Source organism: Penicillium rubens (assembly GCF_028828025.1).
Source record: "Penicillium rubens strain IBT 27055 chromosome Unknown utg000002l_segment0_segment0, whole genome shotgun sequence".
Taxonomy (NCBI): Eukaryota; Fungi; Ascomycota; class Eurotiomycetes; order Eurotiales; family Aspergillaceae; genus Penicillium; species Penicillium rubens.
In genome coordinates, this window is record NW_026890600.1 from 3143268 (window position 1) to 3162947 (window position 19680).

General features: G+C 49.0%; 4 protein-coding genes across 4 annotated transcripts; 3 read left to right on the forward strand and 1 right to left on the reverse strand.

The window, feature by feature from the left end:
- Positions 1–82: 82 nt before the first annotated feature.
- On the reverse strand, positions 83–1357 carry N7525_003673 (uncharacterized protein; the record flags this gene model as incomplete). The annotated part of the gene is made up of 1 exon (XM_002558876.1): positions 83–1357. The coding sequence occupies one exon, from the start codon at positions 1355–1357 to the stop codon at positions 83–85; it is 1275 nt and encodes a 424-aa protein (XP_002558922.1).
- Positions 1358–2838: 1481 nt separating this feature from the next.
- N7525_003674 (uncharacterized protein) lies at positions 2839–4939 on the forward strand (the record flags this gene model as incomplete). The annotated part of the gene is made up of 3 exons (XM_002558875.1): positions 2839–2863; positions 3110–4557; positions 4649–4939. The coding sequence occupies 3 exons, from the start codon at positions 2839–2841 to the stop codon at positions 4937–4939; spliced, it is 1764 nt and encodes a 587-aa protein (XP_002558921.1).
- Positions 4940–13880: 8941 nt separating this feature from the next.
- Positions 13881–17291, forward strand: clcA (putative C6 finger domain protein; the record flags this gene model as incomplete). The annotated part of the gene is made up of 3 exons (XM_061212786.1): positions 13881–14432; positions 14501–16905; positions 16976–17291. 3 exons carry the CDS (start codon positions 13881–13883, stop codon positions 17289–17291), a joined length of 3273 nt encoding a protein of 1090 aa, XP_061069807.1.
- A 1152-nt stretch (positions 17292–18443) lies between these two features.
- Positions 18444–19546, forward strand: N7525_003676 (short chain dehydrogenase/reductase family protein; the record flags this gene model as incomplete). Its single annotated transcript, XM_002558870.2, has 2 exons — positions 18444–18480; positions 18537–19546. The coding sequence occupies 2 exons, from the start codon at positions 18444–18446 to the stop codon at positions 19544–19546; spliced, it is 1047 nt and encodes a 348-aa protein (XP_002558916.2).
- Between the last annotated feature and the right edge of the window lie 134 nt (positions 19547–19680).

A 19680-nucleotide genomic window follows, 5' to 3' on the forward strand; every position in this document is an offset into this window, starting at 1 on the left:
CAAAAAGAAACCGAGTGTAGAAGTGTAAACGTATATATCCCGGAAGCAAACCCAACACAAAAAAGGAAGCAGATTTCACCATCTAAAACTTGACACCCCACGTAGACGAGATCGAAGGAACAGAAGACCGGTGGTGAGCACTCGGTGGAGGCTCAAGATCAAGATCGAAGGGGTCACTGCGCATGCTATCACGCATCACAGGCGTATCCGAGTACTCATTTGGCACAGCGAGGGCATTCGCGCCTTCGCGCTCGCAGTCCCAGTACCCACGTGCACCCACCCCGGCGCCTAGGGAAGAAGTGGAGTAGAGCGAGGCCGAGCGAGTTGGGGCGGAGATCTCGATGACTGTAGACGGCGGGTCCGCGAAGGGGTCTTGCGCTCTTGTCTCGCCGCGCAGATACATGCTGTCCAGAGATAGGTCTGGATTTGAAGGCTGCTGTTGCAATGGGATGAATGGGAGGATGGGGGATCTCAGGCTGATGTTGCCTGGGATTGAAGGGTAGGAGTGGTGGCGGTGGTGGCTGATTGACGAGCTCGTTGAATCGCCTCGAATTAGTTTCTGTCTGATACCTTGACGCTCCGCTGCGTTTTTTCGTCGTCGACGTCGCATATACAGTGCGCAGGCTAGCAGGGCGAAGATAGTGACTGCTGATCCTCCGATTATGCTTCCAACTATCATTCCGATTTTGGAGGATGTGGGGCTTGGGTTGTCGGCTTGGGATGGTTCCGAAGAGCTTTCACTCGTGACGGTTCCGATGGATGGTGAGATTGTAGGTGTTTCTGTTGCTGCGATGATCGAGCTGGCTGGGGTACTGATGGAACTCATGTGGCTGACAGAGCTAGTGGCTGTCTCCGGCAAGACAGGCAGTGATGATGAAAGAGGTACACTCGCGCTAGTTGATGGAATTAATGGAATCGGTAGAGTCCATATGCTACTAGGAGCATCAGAATACCAGGAGTGATCGGACGATTTCGCCGTTGCGGAAAAAGGTAAGTCCCCCATTTGGCCTGATAGAACTGAAGTTGTTAGGATCACAGGCGACATTGGGGACTCGGAGATAACTGTTGATGTAGAGCTGGAACTCGATATTATGGTTTCCTGCTCAGTTGTCGACAGCTTAGTCGTCTGAGTCACGGTCACCTGGGTCGGGTTCAGCGTTGACGATGAGAGGTTAAGCACAGTGGTTGTGGTACTGGAATCAGGTCCGGAGCCAGATATCGTGTAGATCCATGTGGGATAAATAGTCTCCGTCTCAATTGACGTGACTGTCACCAGATTGGAGGAGCCTGTGGACCACGTCCCGATGAAGTTGAGCGGCGTGGAGGGAGTATCAATGGCGGAGAAAGTACTCGGCATCTCGCCGCGAGCCCGCAGAGGGCACCAGCCGTTAAAAGACAGATCTGATGATAATTGCCGAGTCCGTATTCGATGAATGGGACATGGGGGCGACGTAAAAGGATGGATCCCTTTGTATGAGTATTGGACAAAGCACAAAGTGACAAAGGAACCCAGAAAGCAATAGGCTTATCAAGTTGGCTCTGACGGTTCATCCAAACCCCCTCTGTTTCTTGCTTTATTGCTTGAAGTCTTGAGACAGCCACGAACATAATCCCGTGGTCAGGCCGGGATTCCATACAGTTCACGATTCATCTTCATAGGGGCCCAAAAAGTGTATAAGTCAGATACAAAGAGGTCGGAGGGTTATGTAGAGTAATTTTTTTTTTTTTCCTTTTTTCCCCCACAGAATCCGACAGGGGGTTTTGTCTTTCATTTGTCTGGAACCCGGCGCTTCTTCTGTTGGCTGGGTGGAAGCAACTCCTGTGACAGATGAACGGCGCTTAGCCCTCGGTCCAATAAGACTCTCAGGTGGTCCACAAGTGGACGATCATCTCCAAAGAATATGGGAATCCCAATAATGTGACTCTGCCTAACTTTTCTGCATGTGCACCATCTCGTCATTATTGTTCCTTAGGTAGGATTTGAGCGGGGAAGTGTATGACGGACGAAACAGGGCGGTTTCGGATTTGGCGAGAGATTCATTTTTGGACTGATCCAACCTGAGGACTCCTTGAAGTTTCACGTTTTGCCTATTTCAGCTGTTGGTGTCTTGCAGGTCTTCCTGGTTTGTAGGTTTGCAGGTTTGCAGGTTTGCAGGTCTTGCATTGGGAGTACTGTATCCTCGTGAGGAATCGTAGCAATATGTTGTACCTCTTTTGGAGTCATGTGACTATGTTCAGATGGATATTTAAGATGTCCACAGTTATATATTCACCTAGTAAGTAGCATTGATGGAATGATATAAGAGAATAGAACCAGAAAAGGGGGAAGAGAGTACAGTACTAGAAACAAACGGAGTATGAACAGGTGTTATCGAGGAGAGTGTAATAGCAGCTCTACTCGGCAACAAGAACATTCCACCCTCATCTGTTGACGTAACGAATGTCCTGAATGCCCTGAATGTGCCGAATGCCCTGACGAATGTAATAGACATTGTAGATCATAGATTCACATTCATATATAGAAAGGTCAATAGGGCAGAATAACATCTCAGAGTCAAAAGTCGGAAAACCCTCTGAAGGACCAAATGTTTCCGATTCCCCACCTGCACAAAGTCCCCTTTCATCTTCTTCCATCTCTCTTCCACATCACATAAGGTTGTTGCTTTTCGAATTTCAACTTGTCTGGACTTCTCCTTCTGATTCTGTTTATTTATTTACGAACTATCTCGGTCTGTCTTTTCTGCCGTTCCGCCTTCCGTTCAATTCCCATGTTCCATGTGACCTTGGACTAGAACTTTACGATAATCGTGCATTTGCATTTGCATTACATCCGTGGAAATGTTTGGCTGGGGTTCTGGGCTGGGTAAGCAATTTCCCTTTTGCTACCCCCCTCGATGTTTTCTCCCCCTCCCCCGCTATATACCCATATAACCCCCCTTATACCAGCCTCGTGGCAAGTTGTAATGTCAACAAGAGTTCACCTGCGCCACGTCGGATTGGAGCCCCTGACTGTGGCTTAAAAGTTATATACCTTAGGCCTGCCGTCCAGATCTGAGCCATGGACGAACCACATGGACAGTCTCAGAAAGCTAACACAACTTCGCGGCAGCCTTGCCCTCCGCCACTTCAGAGCCGGAGAAGGAACGCAGACCCCCCGCTGACCCTACACCTCTTGATTTCCCCGTCTACAACCTGTCGAGTGTCCTCGAAAATGAGTCGGAGTCGAGACTCAAGGAGATGGCCGAGCTGCTGGCCGAAATCAAACGCCCACAGGACATCTGCGCGGAGCGCTTCAAGCCGTTGAACCTGAAATTGGAGACAGGCGTCGAAGTCGCCCAAATGATCCCCGAAGACAACTCGCACCCCGTCGCGCCCTTGCCATGGGAAGATACCACCGAACCGACGGAAGACAACCCGCGACCGTTGATGGATAATGGACTTCCGTACCCCTCGAAGGAACGATACGAAGTCCTGGAGAAAGAGCTGGCGTTAGATAATGACGACGCTTTTCGTGAGGTGGCTCGATTGCCGCCACGTGAGGGCCGCAGCCGGGTTCGTATAACGCAATCGAGGAAGTTCTGGACAGGATTGGAGCGCATGGCTCAATACTGGGACACTAGCCTAGACCATTACTACGAGCGTCCGGCAACCCCAGATCCGACACCTCCATCTGAGATGGACCGGACCGAGGATGGCACAATGCAGACGGACGCTGGGGACTCCGCGGCCGGACACTCTCTGACAGACGATGCGATGGACGTGGATAACGCACAGACAGACGCACCTTCGAGCAACGGCATTGTTGGCGAGGAGCAGCGGCCCTCTGTCCCATTATACACGGGCCGCCGAATTGGCAACGGGGCCGAGATGCCCGATGAACTACGTGACGAGACCATTCGAGCCTTTGTGGAAATGGCCGCATGGCCATTCGGGTGCCAGGTCACGGTCCCCACGCTCCAACCCCGGTTGACCACCAAGAACCTCCTATTCCCCGTCCGGCAAACATTCCAATCCTCACGATCCCCGCGAGACCGCCAGATTGCGCGGAGCGGCATGCTTGAAGGCCCCGTTCTCATCTCACAGTGTCGACCTGAGACGTCTTTCCGCACTGCGGACAATGCCCCCGGGACCGGGATTGGCGATGTAAGTGATTTATTCCGCGAGGTGGGCGGCATGCTTCTCGCGGCACAAGAGCGTGCCCGCGAAGGCGCAGTGGAGAAGCGACCCGGCGAAGGCAAATGGTGGACCATGCAGCCTCGCTTTGGTGGCGCGCCCAACGACGGGATCCTGGATGATCTTGTTAACCACGGACACGGAATGTCCCTGCCGGACTCAATGATGGAAGAAAGCACGCCATCTGCCCAGGAGGCAGAAAACGCTTCCAAACGTCACAAGTTCGAGCATCCGTTTGTCACGTCTCTCTCCCGGAGACCGAGTGCTATGCGCAGACTTACTACCAGTGAGAAGTGGAAGATTCTACAGCCTGGGCCTAGTCTTTGGGATAAGCGGATGAGCTATTTGCAGATAGGCAAGGTCCAGGAGAGTCCCTTTGACGATGTATGCATACCCTGTCTTCTTTTTTTCCATTGAGATTGAGTGTGGATGTTACGGCCAGGCAGAGCTAACCCTCTCTTTTTTTCTTTTGCAGATTTACATGATCTCATCTATCAACCACCACGTATCAATCCTCCACCTCCGCGTCCACAGACGGTATCTGGACATCCTCACCTACGGCGACAGCACCTTCCCAGCAACCGAAGGCGAGCCGTGGCATGTGCTGAAGCTGCAGAGGACTCGATGGTTCGACCTGCTCGACACCAACGACCGCATAGAAGCGCTGAAGGGTGTGTGGCAACTATTCCACCACCAGCTGAGACAAACACGCCACGAAGGCGACGTCCCAGTCCCGATAGAATTACCTTTAGAGCGTCCATTATAGAGCATGCATGATGGTGTCCGTGGGGAATGCTTTTGACTCTCTGGCCTCCAGTGGCCTTTCTCAAGCGATGCATCCTGTACATACGGCGCAGCAATCTTCGGTTGTTTTTCTTTTGGCTTGCTGTGTCAATCTCCACTTCGTTCTTTTACCCATACCCATCTTCAATGACAGCAAACTACATTGGCTCTTTACAGATTTGAATATGTTGGCATCTGGCGGGCTGTTTATATTGGGTACTAGGTGCTCTTTTATCTTCGGCTAGAAGCTGATTAGATGGAGTGTGTCGTGTTTTGAGATACCGCGCAATGGATAGAGATTTTGATATCTTTCAATGTCGTAGGCAACTTGGCTTGGTATATTGCATACAGCGAGACCTTGACCTAGATGACTTGAATTTGTTGACTGGCCAGTTGAGATAATCCAATCGCATCACGAACCATCTATATATGATTGCGAAATGTCTAGTTCAGAGACCTTCTGCCCATTCGGTAAACCCTGGCCCCTCGTTCTCTACTGTGACAACTTATATCCATTCCATTTCCAGGCACATAGTACAATCCACCTCATCTCGATCCAGGTACTTTTGTCAAAGTGAGACCTCCCAATCCCCATTCTATACGAAACCACCAATCCAAATACCACCATCTTTTAATGAAACTACTAAACTAACACGCCGGACATATTCGGCGCCAAACCCCATGACCTCCTATAATCCCGATCATCGAATCTCGCCACACGCCAAAAACGAAACAGGAAAAAGCGAGAGGGACCCAGACCAGGCAAAAACTGACCCAAATGTGATATATCAACATGATAGTCCGTCTAAATCCTGGTTCGGTCTGTGGATGGCGTAGATGCGGGAGGTGGAGACTAAGTTGGCTAAGGGGCGCCGAGACCTTTTCTGGTGACATTTCCCGATTATTATTTTTTCTTTCTTGTATACTCCGTACAGAGTAGGATATATATGTAGTATACTACAAGATATAATAAACGATTTATATATGTACATGGATAAAATGTCTGCAAACTCTTCTATATATCCATCGGGAAAAATGGAAGGAGATACCTACCTAGGTAAGTATGTTCCCGGGGCTTTCTCGGCTGTCTACAACATAAGCGGGTACAAGTACAAGGGTATACTTGCAATACGGACTAATTTCTGAACTCCATAGAGTATGTACTTCGTACTAGACAGACGGAGTACTTCCAATGTACAACATTGTACGGAGTAAGTCGGGGTGACGGCGAAAAAGACCACGATTGTGCGTGGTCTTTCGAGAGGAAATCGTGGTCTTTTCACCCAGCGCTCGTGTATAGCGTCTCACCATCATTCCCTATTCCTCCAAAGCGCGACGTGTAACTTCCTCTCGAATCGCGTGGGGGTTGTATACCCCGGATTCACCCTGAACCTACTCGAGATAACGAAACAGATATCTTTCTATCATATTCCGAGCCATAACGGTAACTAGCCTCTTTCTTAGTTATGTTAGGGGTGCGTTCGGTTCGTGTATATCCGTAGCCTTCTCTAGTTTCTTCTCTATAGAGGAACTCTTCACGTAAGGCTTGTCTTTCCTAGGGAGTATACCATGAGGCCCTGCTTCCCTAAGACTGCCCTAGTCTCGAAGTACACCAACGTTTCCTATGCAGAGTCCGTGACAGCTCCGACTTTCCCCTCCCGTAACTTTCCAGGTTACGGGGTTCGCTTATTGAGGGGGATAAGGCTATACGGAATATAATATACGTATATGTACTCCCTGCATGGCTGCGGTGAGATTTGCGTGTGGCAATGGATCTTCATTTGGCTTTTCTTTTTAAAGGTTGACAGGTCTTGGTCTTGGTGTGGTGAGATCGGAGCTGGTTGGATGCTTTGGAAAGAGGAAAATATCAACATATCAACAGAAGAAGCAAGAATATGCAGAGGGATTTATCTATTGATGGATTGATTTGATGCTGGTTCCCGTGTATATCGCTGTGTTGGGCACTATATACATCAACCGATTGGGGTTATGGTGATGAGATACTACTTTGATGTACTCCGGTACGTACTCGTACTCTGTATGTAGGTATACAACGCGGAGATATATTCCTCATAATATCCAACTCTTTTTTCTCAACGTAAATCTTACATGAAATGATAAAATGTCCGAGCCACAACACACTTGGACTACGTAATTGCGTATTTCACTATAGATCCCATCCAATAAAACCGCCAAGTCCTACTCCATCCCTATTAACCTCCAATCATACCCCGAGAACCTCCAAAACTCGATCGACAACTGCAAATCAGATCACATCACACAATAAAACCCCATCGCGCTTGGTGCGCTTTGTCAAAAACAGACCCAAGTCTGACATCTGTTGTGTGGCCCGCTTAGCAGATGTTTAATCACCAGCAGAGAAAAATAAAACCCTGGCACGGAGGACTGCCAAATGGGGACTAGCACAAGTACAGTGTGTACCGCCATGTGGAGAGTGAGAATTGAAGACATTCGGGGTCCTCGGGGACCAAGTCAACCGATTAGGCTAGGGATAATGTACTTTCAAACAGGAGCTAACCCTTGAATAGGATTTGAGTCAAGGGCTTGTAATAGTAAATACAGGGTACGGAATACAGACAGAGAGCTTTGAATTTAGTAATATCTATGGCAGTATAAGGAAATCCATAATGATATCAGAAATATATAGTAACCTGGGAATGTGGTTGTTTGATCTCATGCAGATTGGAAAGTATGCAAGTCGCTTCTTCAAGGTGGGGGAATGTATGAGAAATGTGTAGGCAAGTACCCCTAGAGGCGAGACAACCTCAACTTCAACCCCAGACTACTGCCTAATAGAGCAATACCTACATGAGTACTCCATCCTCCCTACATATGATCATGACTTGTGTAAGTGTGTGAATGGCGTGCATAAAGTTGGTGTGATTCCAAAACGTCGGATTCGACTACGGGTAGAATCGTCGCGTTCGAAATCCTCGTCCTTCACGGCAAGGTACACAGCCGCGCTAAGAGGCTATCGGCGGCCTGGTGGTTTACTTTGGTGTCGCACCAAGTAAATTGTGTGTATTGTGTGTACGGAGTACTCAGTGCCCGATACGGAGTATAAGGTGGGAGAATGCCAATAATCAAAACTTCTGACACTGGCCGACCAGTTCGAAATCCAGCCGGACTCTCCTCTCCTGCCGAAAGGGACTTAAGGTCTCACGGGACCAGAATACTGGTTGGAATCTTGACTTTCTTGACTTTTGCCGGATGGTGGCTTCAGACTGCAGGAGTACCGATCGGGATCAGGGCGCTGGTCTTGTTCAGTTTTTTTTTTTTGTTCGGTTTCCCTTGCATCTGGCGAACGGACCAGCGGTTCATGTGAGCTCGGTCTGGAATTTAAGCCTCAGGTGTTTGTGCTGGATTCGTACTCAAGGGATGATGCAGCGTAAGGAGGTTTTGTTTTTCTTATGCATCTGGCCTGATCAAGTCTTGTTCTTAATGACCTTGCGGCAGTTTTGCTGAGCTGGCGGGGCTGGCGTGATAGGCAAGTAAATTGTGACGAGATAAAAGCAGTGAGGGGGGGAAGAGGGGGCAGAGGGGTCAGAGAGTTCTCCAGGCTCAAAGTCTCAACGATGGGATAATCCCACTATGACCACATGGAACCAAATCCCACGTGTGAGCGCCTCCAGCAGGGCTTTTGTTGCCAGGAAGGCAAGTTAGAAGCGATCTTGATGTATCAGTTGCACAGATCACTGTGGCAACAGGACATCCAAAGCCGAGGGAGATTTCGACGAACGGTGAGAGTCTGTGTTGTACAATGCGTACACATCACATTTCCCTTTTTGCGGAGAGTGGATGTATGAAACCAAACCGTCCACGGGTGTCATGCATGCGGGGATGGGAGAACGAATAACATTGGATTCCAAATGGATTGGCAGGGACACATCAATCTTTAAGATGAGCCCTGGCAGATTTGCGAATTTGCGTTTGCGATGCAGAGAAGCGGGAGAGCCCCGATCGTGAAGAATCATGCCGTGTCCCGTGAGATGCAGAATGTCTGGACTCCGTCTCGATAATGCCAGCTAAGAGGTCCACGAAGCGCGTCTGGGCTGCCTGCATAACTGATCATCCAATGTAGAATGACAGAATAATATGTCCAGCCACTATCGTAGAATGGAGGTGATCACATTTCAGCTGAGGTGGCACAACCGATCTGTGGCAAACAATTACGCGCTTACGATGAGGCCCAGTGATTTGAAATTCGATGGATCGTGAGATATCCTGTTGTCCAATTTACTTAGAACATACCAGTATGGTGATGTTTTCGGCTTTTCAGCATTACGTACGGAGTACAATAGGTGCATATTTGGATATCGAGGATTTTAGAAATGCAAACCAAAATATACTTACTCCGTAGACTAGTACGAACCCACGCTATGCATTATCTGTGTGATCTGTTTCTCGGAATAAGGCAGAGAGATTGGCAGGCTGGGGTTGCGGTTGCAATTTGGTCATGGACTGTGTCTTTGACGCGTGTCAACACTCCCTTTTCAGCGCTGGAGGTTATACTCCCATCTGTGTACCTCTCACCAGCCCTACGATACTAAAGTTAGAGACAACCATATCAATATGATATATTGTTGATGCTATTGTAGCACAGGCATCCCTATGTATCTTGTTTCACCTCTATCTGGACACTGGAGGTGTAAGCTGCATCCCGTCTACTGCCTACATACGTATGCCAATTGCACATCGGAGTCTCAGTCCAATGCGAGGAACTTGACCTATTCCACGACCACTATGCAACCTTCCGTGTTGCCTCTCCTCGATACTCCGTATATGTGGGGATTTTTTCCAAGGGAGAAGATCGTCTGCGTCTTCCCCATATGGAGCCTTTCCAATAGTCTGGTGAAGGTGATGCTCAGTGCTGATTGGATGTGAGCAAGGTCTGCTACATACGTATTTGGATTCGGGCTTTTCTCGAACGTCAGTGCCTTTGTAGTACTGTGAATAGTAATACGTGGCCCTAATACGGAGTACTAGATACAGCATACTTCCCGGTAGTCAGTGTGTGGGTGGATATAGTGGAATAGAATCTCGAGCCTGGCGCGGTAGTGCGGGCTTAGGAATTGAGGCTCTAAGATACTCCATAGTAGTATTGGAATCCAGGCTATGACATAGGTGTGCCCTTTCCCACGTACTTATTATTAAGAGGCTGGATCTTAGCTTTCTCAAGAGTGAATAATGTCGTGTTGTAGTTGCCCCTTGCGTTCGCCATTGAATATCTAATGAGTCTCGAAACTCTATTCCAGATATCTACATACTGCAATATGCATGGCGTGCAGTCACCACCTGCACGATGTAGGTCCGTGTTATTTTGGAGGCTCGATCTGTTTCTACGATGTATGTTGTAGTAAGGGCCTCTCTAGCGGAGCTCTGTATGGGAGAAGCATTGGGACTCGACTGGCAATAGAATCTCTGCCTCGTACTTTCCCCCCCCATACCTCCTTTTCTACAAGCTAAAAAAAGCCCAGAGAATTATGGATTCATTGCCATGATACCCACTAAAACCGAGGCCCTGGGCTGTGACGCGTAGGCACATATACGGAGAGCGAAAGATCAAAAGCAATGCACCGCCCCGAACCCAACGGGCTAGTGGAAAGGAGAGTGGAAACGGCTGATCGACAGGGAAAATCTGAACTGGAAAGATGGAATCTTCCGTATGTTTGTCGACATTGAGGGCTGGGTGTAAGGCCGGTGAGATCCATGTAACCTTGATAGCCCCTTAACGGTGGCAAGAACTTGTGATTCAACTGTCAACCAGTGGGTTGTCTTGGAATTCACAACGGACCAATAAGGTATCATACTTTTGCATCATTGGAAGAATGGACGTTTCTACTAAGGTTAGGTTCGGATTGTTTTTCATTCCGACTTCCTAACTCAGATCTCTTTCATGCACGTCAATCCCTGGGCTCCCTTGATGTAGGAGAACGATGTCTCGACGTCAAGGAGGATTTGACTTAATCAATGAAAGCTTCATCAAACAAAGAAAATTATTGCCTAACAAAGTCTCGGCTCCACGCGGACCGAGCACTATTGTACTGTAAAGTAGCCCTAAAATGAGTATCTATCCATACTCCGTACACAGCCCACTGATAGACACCACGAACAGGTACTCCACCATGATCCTTCAATCCTTAAGCCTGATTGTTAGCAGTTGAAGCGGGTGACTACACAGACGGGACACAAATTAAACGGTCGAAAGAAGCCAAAAAAAAAAAAAAAAAAAAAAAAAAAAAAGCCGGTAATTCTAGGGCAACTCTGTGCTCTTGTGCTACTTCTAATCTGCGCGTTTGACTCGCTCAGAAGACCTCCGACTGGGGAACATCGTTGAGTCTTCTGTGGCACAGAGTCCTTGAGCTGCATCCTGATCAAGCCAGGGGTAAGCTGTGCTACTGCCTAAGTCGGGAAGGAAATGGTTGAACGTAATTTGAGATTCGTTTGGCATCAGGGCTCCAGCGTGGTATCGGACAAAAAAAAAGACTTGGTCAAATGGGGTAATATGTCAGTTCAATCCACTTTCTATAGACAAGAATAACTTCTGGAAGAAACCCCTGGAGCCCGTGGATGGTTCCCGTCGTCAACCATGGACGGAGGGCGGGTAACCCCGAGTCCGGTTTACGACGTCACGTATTTCTGGTATTTACAATTCTATTTGGTCCACCTTTCCACCTTCCATGTTCGATATTGTATATTATTATGTACATTTCAAATTCACCAGTTGAATGTCTTCCAAAGTGGATGCCTCGCAAAGTATATCTGATTGACCGACAATCTAGTACCGGAGTACACGGGGAACAAGGTGCCCAAAGCCCTGGGTTGCGGATCAGCCCCAACAACCATCTCCCTGGGAGCCACGGGATGGCTAAGATATCCCTCCAAATGACGAGTGTCGTGCGGGGACACTGAAAGCTTTCTTCGAATATCGCCGATCTGGAGCTGTATATCCACTGATTTGAGGATTGAATTCGAACAGAGTTTATGTTGAGCTGATGTTGGAAAAACAAGCGCCCCTTGCGAACTGTGTTTCCGAGTCTATGACCGAATTGATGGCCAGTGCGGCGTGTGTTATTGGGTGCTTGGGGCATTGAAGGATATTTCGCTTCAGAAATGCAAGATACACCTTCATCATTGTTTCGGTTATACTTTCTATGTTTTCCCCTTGGAAGGCAATCGTACATTGCATGTGGACTGATCTAAATATCTTGTCCTAAGAGTACCCGAGTCCTGGGTACTGGGCAGCGATCCCTGTCCGACACACCGGTCATACTAGTATAATATGAAACGGGAAAATGGGGGAAAATATTTCATTACGAAAAATAGACACCACCCTCAAACACCTATTCTTACTCTATCCTTGAACTTTGACCCGAGGCCCACACCTTAAGCCACCCAAACGTACCTACCTAGGTACTTAGGTAGGTAGCCCAAAGCAGTATACGTAATTCCCGAAGTCAACTTGCATGGCGCATTTCCCGGTGAAGCGGTTGACCTTCGGGCGGCAAGTTTGATCCCCGTTCCACGCGGAGGATCCTAGCTTCGATCATACAGCACTTACATGATTCTATAGTCTATGAACATCTAGCTATGGGGTAACTATATCCCTACCGTCAATTTATACAGACGCATTGCATATTGTGTCCATATCCTAGAATGACAATATTAATCTCATTTCTGCAGACCATCTCATATTTCCCCCCAGCCGCCGGACCCACTGCCCTGTTTAAATTCAGTAAAAAAGAAACAAAAAGCAGACCTGTCAACTGTAAGTGTTGGAGTTTTGTGCTTCTTTTTTCAGGGGTCTATATTGTTCTTATAGATGCCCAGGTGTGATAACTGGGTTAGGGAAAGCCATTAAAGCCATTTAATATTTTATTTTATTTTTCATTTTTAATTTGTTTTTATTTTAGATTCGAGGTATTTGATAGTCACCGCGATTCTAAAGAGTATTTAATCCAGGGAGGGGCAAACACACCTGTCGATCCCTAGAGGCGTAATTATAACCGTGAATTTGTTAGTGTTATATTACTTATGTTTCCCCCCCCTCCCTCCTCCCAGTTTAGATCATCTTTTTCCCTTTTGTCTTTTTTTTTTTCCCTATTCATGGTTGTCTTTCCAATAACAGGGACATTATACCCACTCAAACTTGACCTTGACCTCTTCTCTTGAAATTATCTATCTACAATATAGGTGCGAGCCTTGCCACCCCACTCCAAGGTATACCAACAGGTAGGTTCCAATATAAATTACCGTATCATACCTTACCGCGTACCCCGTGCGTATACTCCGTACATCGAATGTTCCCATTGGAACCTTCCAAGGTTCCAAGGTTCCAAACTTGCACGGTGTTTTTCCCCTCCTTGGTGGCCCAACCTTGTACTTCTGTCTGCGATCTATCTGATATACTGGATACACTGATCTATTTTGTTTTTTCTTTTGTTTTTTGATATTTTCATATATCTCGGCCTAACACGGGTCCCCCTGGTCGGATCATCGCCGTAATCTGACTATTTCTTTGTCTAGCTCCACACTCGGTTGCCCACTGCGATATCACCACCGCATTTTTGCGACCTGGAAAACCGGAGCTTTAGGCACTTTGATTCGCTTCTAACGGCGCGATCTGATTTCATTGTTCCAACTTTCGCTCCTTCCGACATCAGATCCACCGACCCGCCGTTCATTTGTTTCCTTTTATTACATCCTACTTCCTCGACTTCAACTGAGAGCACCATGTTGGTTTGAGTCCCGATTGTTACCAAGCCGGATTGCTCCTCGACGATAAAATTGGCCCAGGATATTGTGCCAAGGACCCGGGCTAGTTGTGACAAGACGACAAGACGGCCAGACGACCGCGCCTGAAAGCTTCATCCACCTCCGCACACCCGGACCCTCCATTTACAATGAATCGCATGCCTCCCCCGGAAGCTCACCACACGCACGCGGGTCCGCATACAGCATATGATCCCTCATGGCGTCCTCCATACCCCCCAGCTTTCGATAACCACCCATCCGACTCCCGCCGCTCCTCCGCAAACTCCCAGACAGCCCTACCCCCACAGCCGCCAGGATACCCCGTAATGCCCAACCGTGAGCTGCCACAGTTAACACCGGAAGGCCCGTATGGTCGCCCGAATGGCCATGGCCTGCCCCTGCATGCGCCCGTGCATTCCCCGCAAGACCCAATTCCCACTCACCCGAACTTCCACCAGCCGATGAATGGCGCGCCGCACGAGGGCTCACCTGATTATCGCGCTCGTATGGGCTATCCACCCCCAGATCAGATTAGCAGCGCTGAACATACACCCGTTTCGGGCGCTCTGCCTCCTGCCTCACAGTTCATGACGCCCGTTGCTCAAATGGCGAATGTGACGCCGCCCGCCGGGTACGATCAGGCATTTTACCAAAACCAAACGTTTGGAGCACGCCAGCGTAAGGCAAATAGAGCTACGCAGGTATGTTAAACTAGTAGAAGGCAGAATCGCTTCGGGAAGAGTTTCCGACTAACACTCAAGCTATATAGGCTTGTGATCAATGCCGAGCTAGGAAAGCAAAGTGTGACGAGGGTCGACCGAATTGCAGCCACTGTAAAGAGAACAATCTCGGCTGCGTCTACAAAGAGGTGCCGCCGCACAAACAAGAGAAGACTACTCAGCTGGTATTGGATCGGCTCTCCCAGATAGAGAGTCGCATGGAGGAGCGAGCCAACCGCATCGATGAGCATTTGGCAAAATGGCAAGATCAAATGCAAGAGCAAATGCGCTTCAACATGGCTAAAGAGGTTAAACATACGCCTCCGACTGCCCAAGAACGTCCGTCCCTGCCACCACCACCAGTACCAGTCATCAAGCAGGACCAACCTTTCAAAACAGAGATGCCCAGGACCCAGGTCTCACCAAATGTTTTTGACCCTGGGAGCCAGGATTTGGGTGCTTCGAAGTTTGGCCAGAAGCTTCCACCCATGGACCCGAGGCTCGACCAGAAGGAGGCCGAGGGAGAGCTCTCCATCCCAGTAGAGCACACCACTGCAGCTCACAAGCTATTGATGTGGCCCTCGATTAAGAGGCTGCTACACCCGGCACACTATGACGAGGACTATGTCATGCGGTTGGAAGAAGAGCGCGGTCTCATCAGCATATACGGCCAAGGCGAGATCTCGTACACTGCCGATGACAGTCAATTACCAATGGACGGTGACTCCAGAGGTGCTCGACCCGACGTGAATGGCGCAGGACCGGACGCCAACGTCGACATCGACGAATTTGGGAACTTGAATCTGGATGCTGCGACTGCTAGGCGCTACTATGACAGCTATCTCGAGCACATGTTTAAGCTTCACCCATTCCTTATGGAAGGTGAACTTAATATCAAGGTCGATAGCTTTATTCGAAGCTATTGTCGCCTGAATAACTCACCACCAAGTTCATCTTCCGGTTACAGTCGACCAGCTCGTGATGGTCCGCCGCCAGCCAAAAGGAGGCGGTCAAATGAAAACCTGGGTGTGCGTGGCGAGTACATGGAGACTATCCCCAACCCGCTGCGGCCACGAGTCGGCAAAAACATTGACAATGCCTTGGTCCTGCTATGCCTGGCCCTCGGAGCCATTTGCGAAGCTCCTACCCCTCTCCCTGGGCCCATCATGGACAAGAAGATCGACTACCTCAACCAGCCCATTCCTGCTCCACTGCCACCATTAACCCCCCCGCAGCCTGCCAATACGACATACGTTACCAATGCTAACGGTGTGCTTTCCCCCGCAAACTCTGACTCGGCGGCCATGCAGATGTCGTTTTCGAATTCTCTTTATAGTGTGCCAACCCAGCCTGCCGGCCAGGCTTTCCCAAATAGTCCATTCACCAAAGGCATAGAGGGCCTGTCAAGGAGAGACGTCACAAACACGCGGGATGAACAAGGGAACACAAAGAACTATCAGGTCATTCCTGGCTTGACTCTTTATGGATACGCAACCACAATATTGGGCCATCTGCAGGGTGGCAATGAGCTAGAACATGTTCAGTGCGGCTTGCTTGCTGGTCTCTATGCCGGCCAGCTGGCCCATCCTTTCCAGAGCCACAGTTGGATTTCTCAGGCCTCAAGGGCTTGCCAGGTCCTTGTGAGAACCAAGCGATACGAGCGACTCGAAGAAGGGGCTACGCAAGACTTGTACAACTTCGCGTACTGGACCTGCCTGCAACTGGAGAGTGATCTTCTCGCAGAGCTGGATATTCCAGCGAGTGGCATCTCCCGTTCCGAGGGTCGGATGGCCATTCCGAAAGGGAAATGGACAATCGTTCTACCGAACGATCTCACCGCACCCGAAACGATGATGATGCTGTTCTATTCTGCCCAAATTCATCTACGTAAAGTCTTGAATCGAGTCCACACAGACTTATACAAGGTTGAAAAGCAAGGCCAGACCCGATGGTCGTCCACCGTTCAAGAGGCTCTAAGTCTGAACCTCGATCTCTGGCGCAACAGCCTACCACACAGCATGCAGTGGAGCGAAAATGATCCACCGGCAGACGAAATCAACGCCGCTCGCATGCGTGCGAAGTATTATGGTGCCCGATACATTATCCACCGTCCACTTCTCTACCACGCACTGCACTACGGCTACACAGGTGCCCGCGTCGGTCCAATCGGCAAGTCTTTAGTGGACTCGCCTACCTCGCAACAACTGTCCCCCTCCATGATGCACAGCGCCGGTCGGGCTCCGAGCATGGCGCGTATGTCGAGTGAGATGGGCTCTATGCCGGCCGCACTGTCCACTGACTGGCAGCCCCCTAAAGTCCGTTTACACGAGCTGCCTAAGAAGCTGAAAACTGCCTGCGACATCTGCATTAGATCGGCTATCAAGAGCACAGAGGCTTTTGACGGTGTAGGCGGACATCGATTGGTCGTTACCAACATCTTCGGCACTGCCCATGCGTAAGGAACCCTCTGAGCCCCGTTCCAAGGAATCGTCTGTATAGTGACAATACTAACATTCTTTTTGCAGGCAATTCGGCAATATGCTCGTTCTATCTGCAACTTATATGTCAAGCCTAAAAGAGCTTGTCGACCAAGACCAACTCGACCGCCTCCTCGTTCGTACCATAGGCTTCCTCATCCAAAGCGAAAATATATCCCCCACCCTCCGCGCCGATGCTCGCATTCTCACTGAGATCTACAAGAAGATCTTCGGTCGTGCCCCTGATTTGAGGCGAGCTACCAAAGTGAGCAGCCAGACTCCCAGCATGAACAGCCAAACTCCCAGCCTGAGTAGTCAGACTCCAAGCCTGAGCAGCCACACTACCAGCATGAGCTTCCCTTGAATGTGCATCTAACGCCAGAGTTATTTCTTTTTGTCCCTTTAATATGGGCTTCGCAACCCTATATCTGATATCCTTATATCCTCATGAACACTTCATGCATGTCCCTGTCCCTTTAAGCCTGGGCCGTTCCGCGCTCGACATCTGTTACCTGTCTGTCATCTATACCTTGTGCACTATACGGTTCTTTTCATTGATTCCCCAACCCTATCCGATTCAACACTCGGTAATCGTGCATCTGAGACAAGATCAGTTTGCACGGGCTTTCCACGCGGTGATTGATTGGTGTGGCTTACTTTCATACGAGCAATCTTACATATTCTTCCATTGCCTCCCCCAAGGTAATAACTGGGTTGGCTTTGACTCGTGGCCTTTTTTTTTTTTTTTTTTTTGTCTTTCTTTTTACATCTCCTTTTTGGGTTGAAGGCATTTTGTGGTTCTGACGGTCTGTTCTCACGGAGATACGTCTCCGGAATGGAGTTATTGCGTCTTGTGTGGTTATTCTCCTACATTGCATGCATCTCAAGTCATACACGTCTGCTGACTTTTCTTTTTGATGCTCTTACAATATGCCGACTTATTTTTGTTGATCTGGCTGCACTATATCATTTTCATACTCAATGCAAAGGTTGCATCTCGTGGTTGACCTTTGGTGTTTTGGATTCTACCATATTTGGGGTTTGTTTGCTGTAGAGTCTCTTTTCAGTAATTTATGACAGGGTAGGACACAGCTCGATTGAGATGAAGTCTGATATTGCTTGATCATTTGTGGAATGGCAAGTTTAGGGTTCATTGGAAGTACCCGGACCAAGATGGTGCTTTGTGGGCCTCCGCTTCCACAGGTTCAGGTCCCGTCATCAAGGCTGACCTATATCAAACCATCCATGGATATTTATTGAAAGTCCAATTAGAATATATTGGACGCTCAGGCATATGCATAAATATGAACCTATTATTACTGACAGCCAAAGAAAGCAAAGGCGTGCGGACCTCGGCTTCCCCGCATTGTGCTGATCAGGCGTTAAAATTTAATGACACGAGTCAGTTTACTATGCAGCCCTGAGATGGTATACATAAAAACAACCTCTGCTGTCTTTCAGGTCCAATATCAGCTCTTCGATATATGGTCAAAATTGATAGAACTATAGCCCAGACATGACGCCAAACGCAAGGAAATGGCCCTCAAGAGAAGGTATCGATCGACCCCTATTCCTACAAGAACCGGTCAATGTTAACAAACAGCATTAGGCTTTACAGCTGATGTACTGGGAAAATTCATCTCCCGGAGTCTCCTGGACCCCTGGAAGTTAGTTCCTATTGTTGCTCTGGCCCAATACACAGCCCAAGGCCGTGATATCGCCAAAGCACGTCCAAATCTCGAAAAGGCCCTCAAAGCCCTAACAGCCCTAGCCCTCATCAATCGGCTAGGCAACTGGCTCGACCGTCGCACGCTCAACAACAGCACCAGCGACCCATATGACTGGAACCGCGAAGTTGTAATCCTAACAGGCGGCAGCAACGGGATCGGCCGACGCATCGCCGAGCTGCTCGGGGCGCGCGATATCAAAGTTGCCATCCTGGACATCGCCCCGCCAGCGACGGACGACGTGCTACCAAACAGCGTACGGTATTACGAATGCGACATAACCTCCGCAACCGACATCGCAGACGTAGCGTCCAAAATCCGCAGCTCATTCGGCCGACCCAGCATCCTAATCAACAATGCGGGCATCTGCACCGGCAAAACAATCCTCAAAACAACTCCCGCCCAGACGCGCCGCATGTTCGAAGTCAACACGCTCGCGCACTACTGGCTTGCACAGGAATTCCTGCCCGATATGATCGAGGCGAACCATGGTATGGTTGTTACTGTTGCTTCGCTGGCTGGATATACCGTCACGCCTAATATGGTTGATTACTCGGCGACCAAGGCCGCGGCTATTGCGTTCCATGAGGGACTTGCTGCTGAGCTGGTTACGCGTTACCATGCGCCTAAGGTTCGCACTGTGCTTGTTACACAGGGTTTTACTAGGACCAATCTTATTAAGGATTTGACCCCCGAGGATACTTGGCTTAATCCCCTGCTTCATCCTGAGACTGTTGCTGAGGAGCTGGTTAGGCAGGTGCTCAAGGCTGAGAGTGGGCATGTTGTTATTCCTGGATCTGCTGGATGGATTGCAAGGAGATTCAGGGGGCAACCTGAGTGGTTACAGCATTTGCTGAGGTGCAGGTTGGAGAAGTTGATGAGGGCTGATTAGGTTGTGGGCTTGATGGACTTGTTGGACTTGGCTTGTTTTTAAATACTTCAGCGGTGTTGTGACTGTACGTTTTTTGCTATTGTTTGGTGTATTGATGCACATATTGCGATTTTATTGTCGATAATAGGAAATTG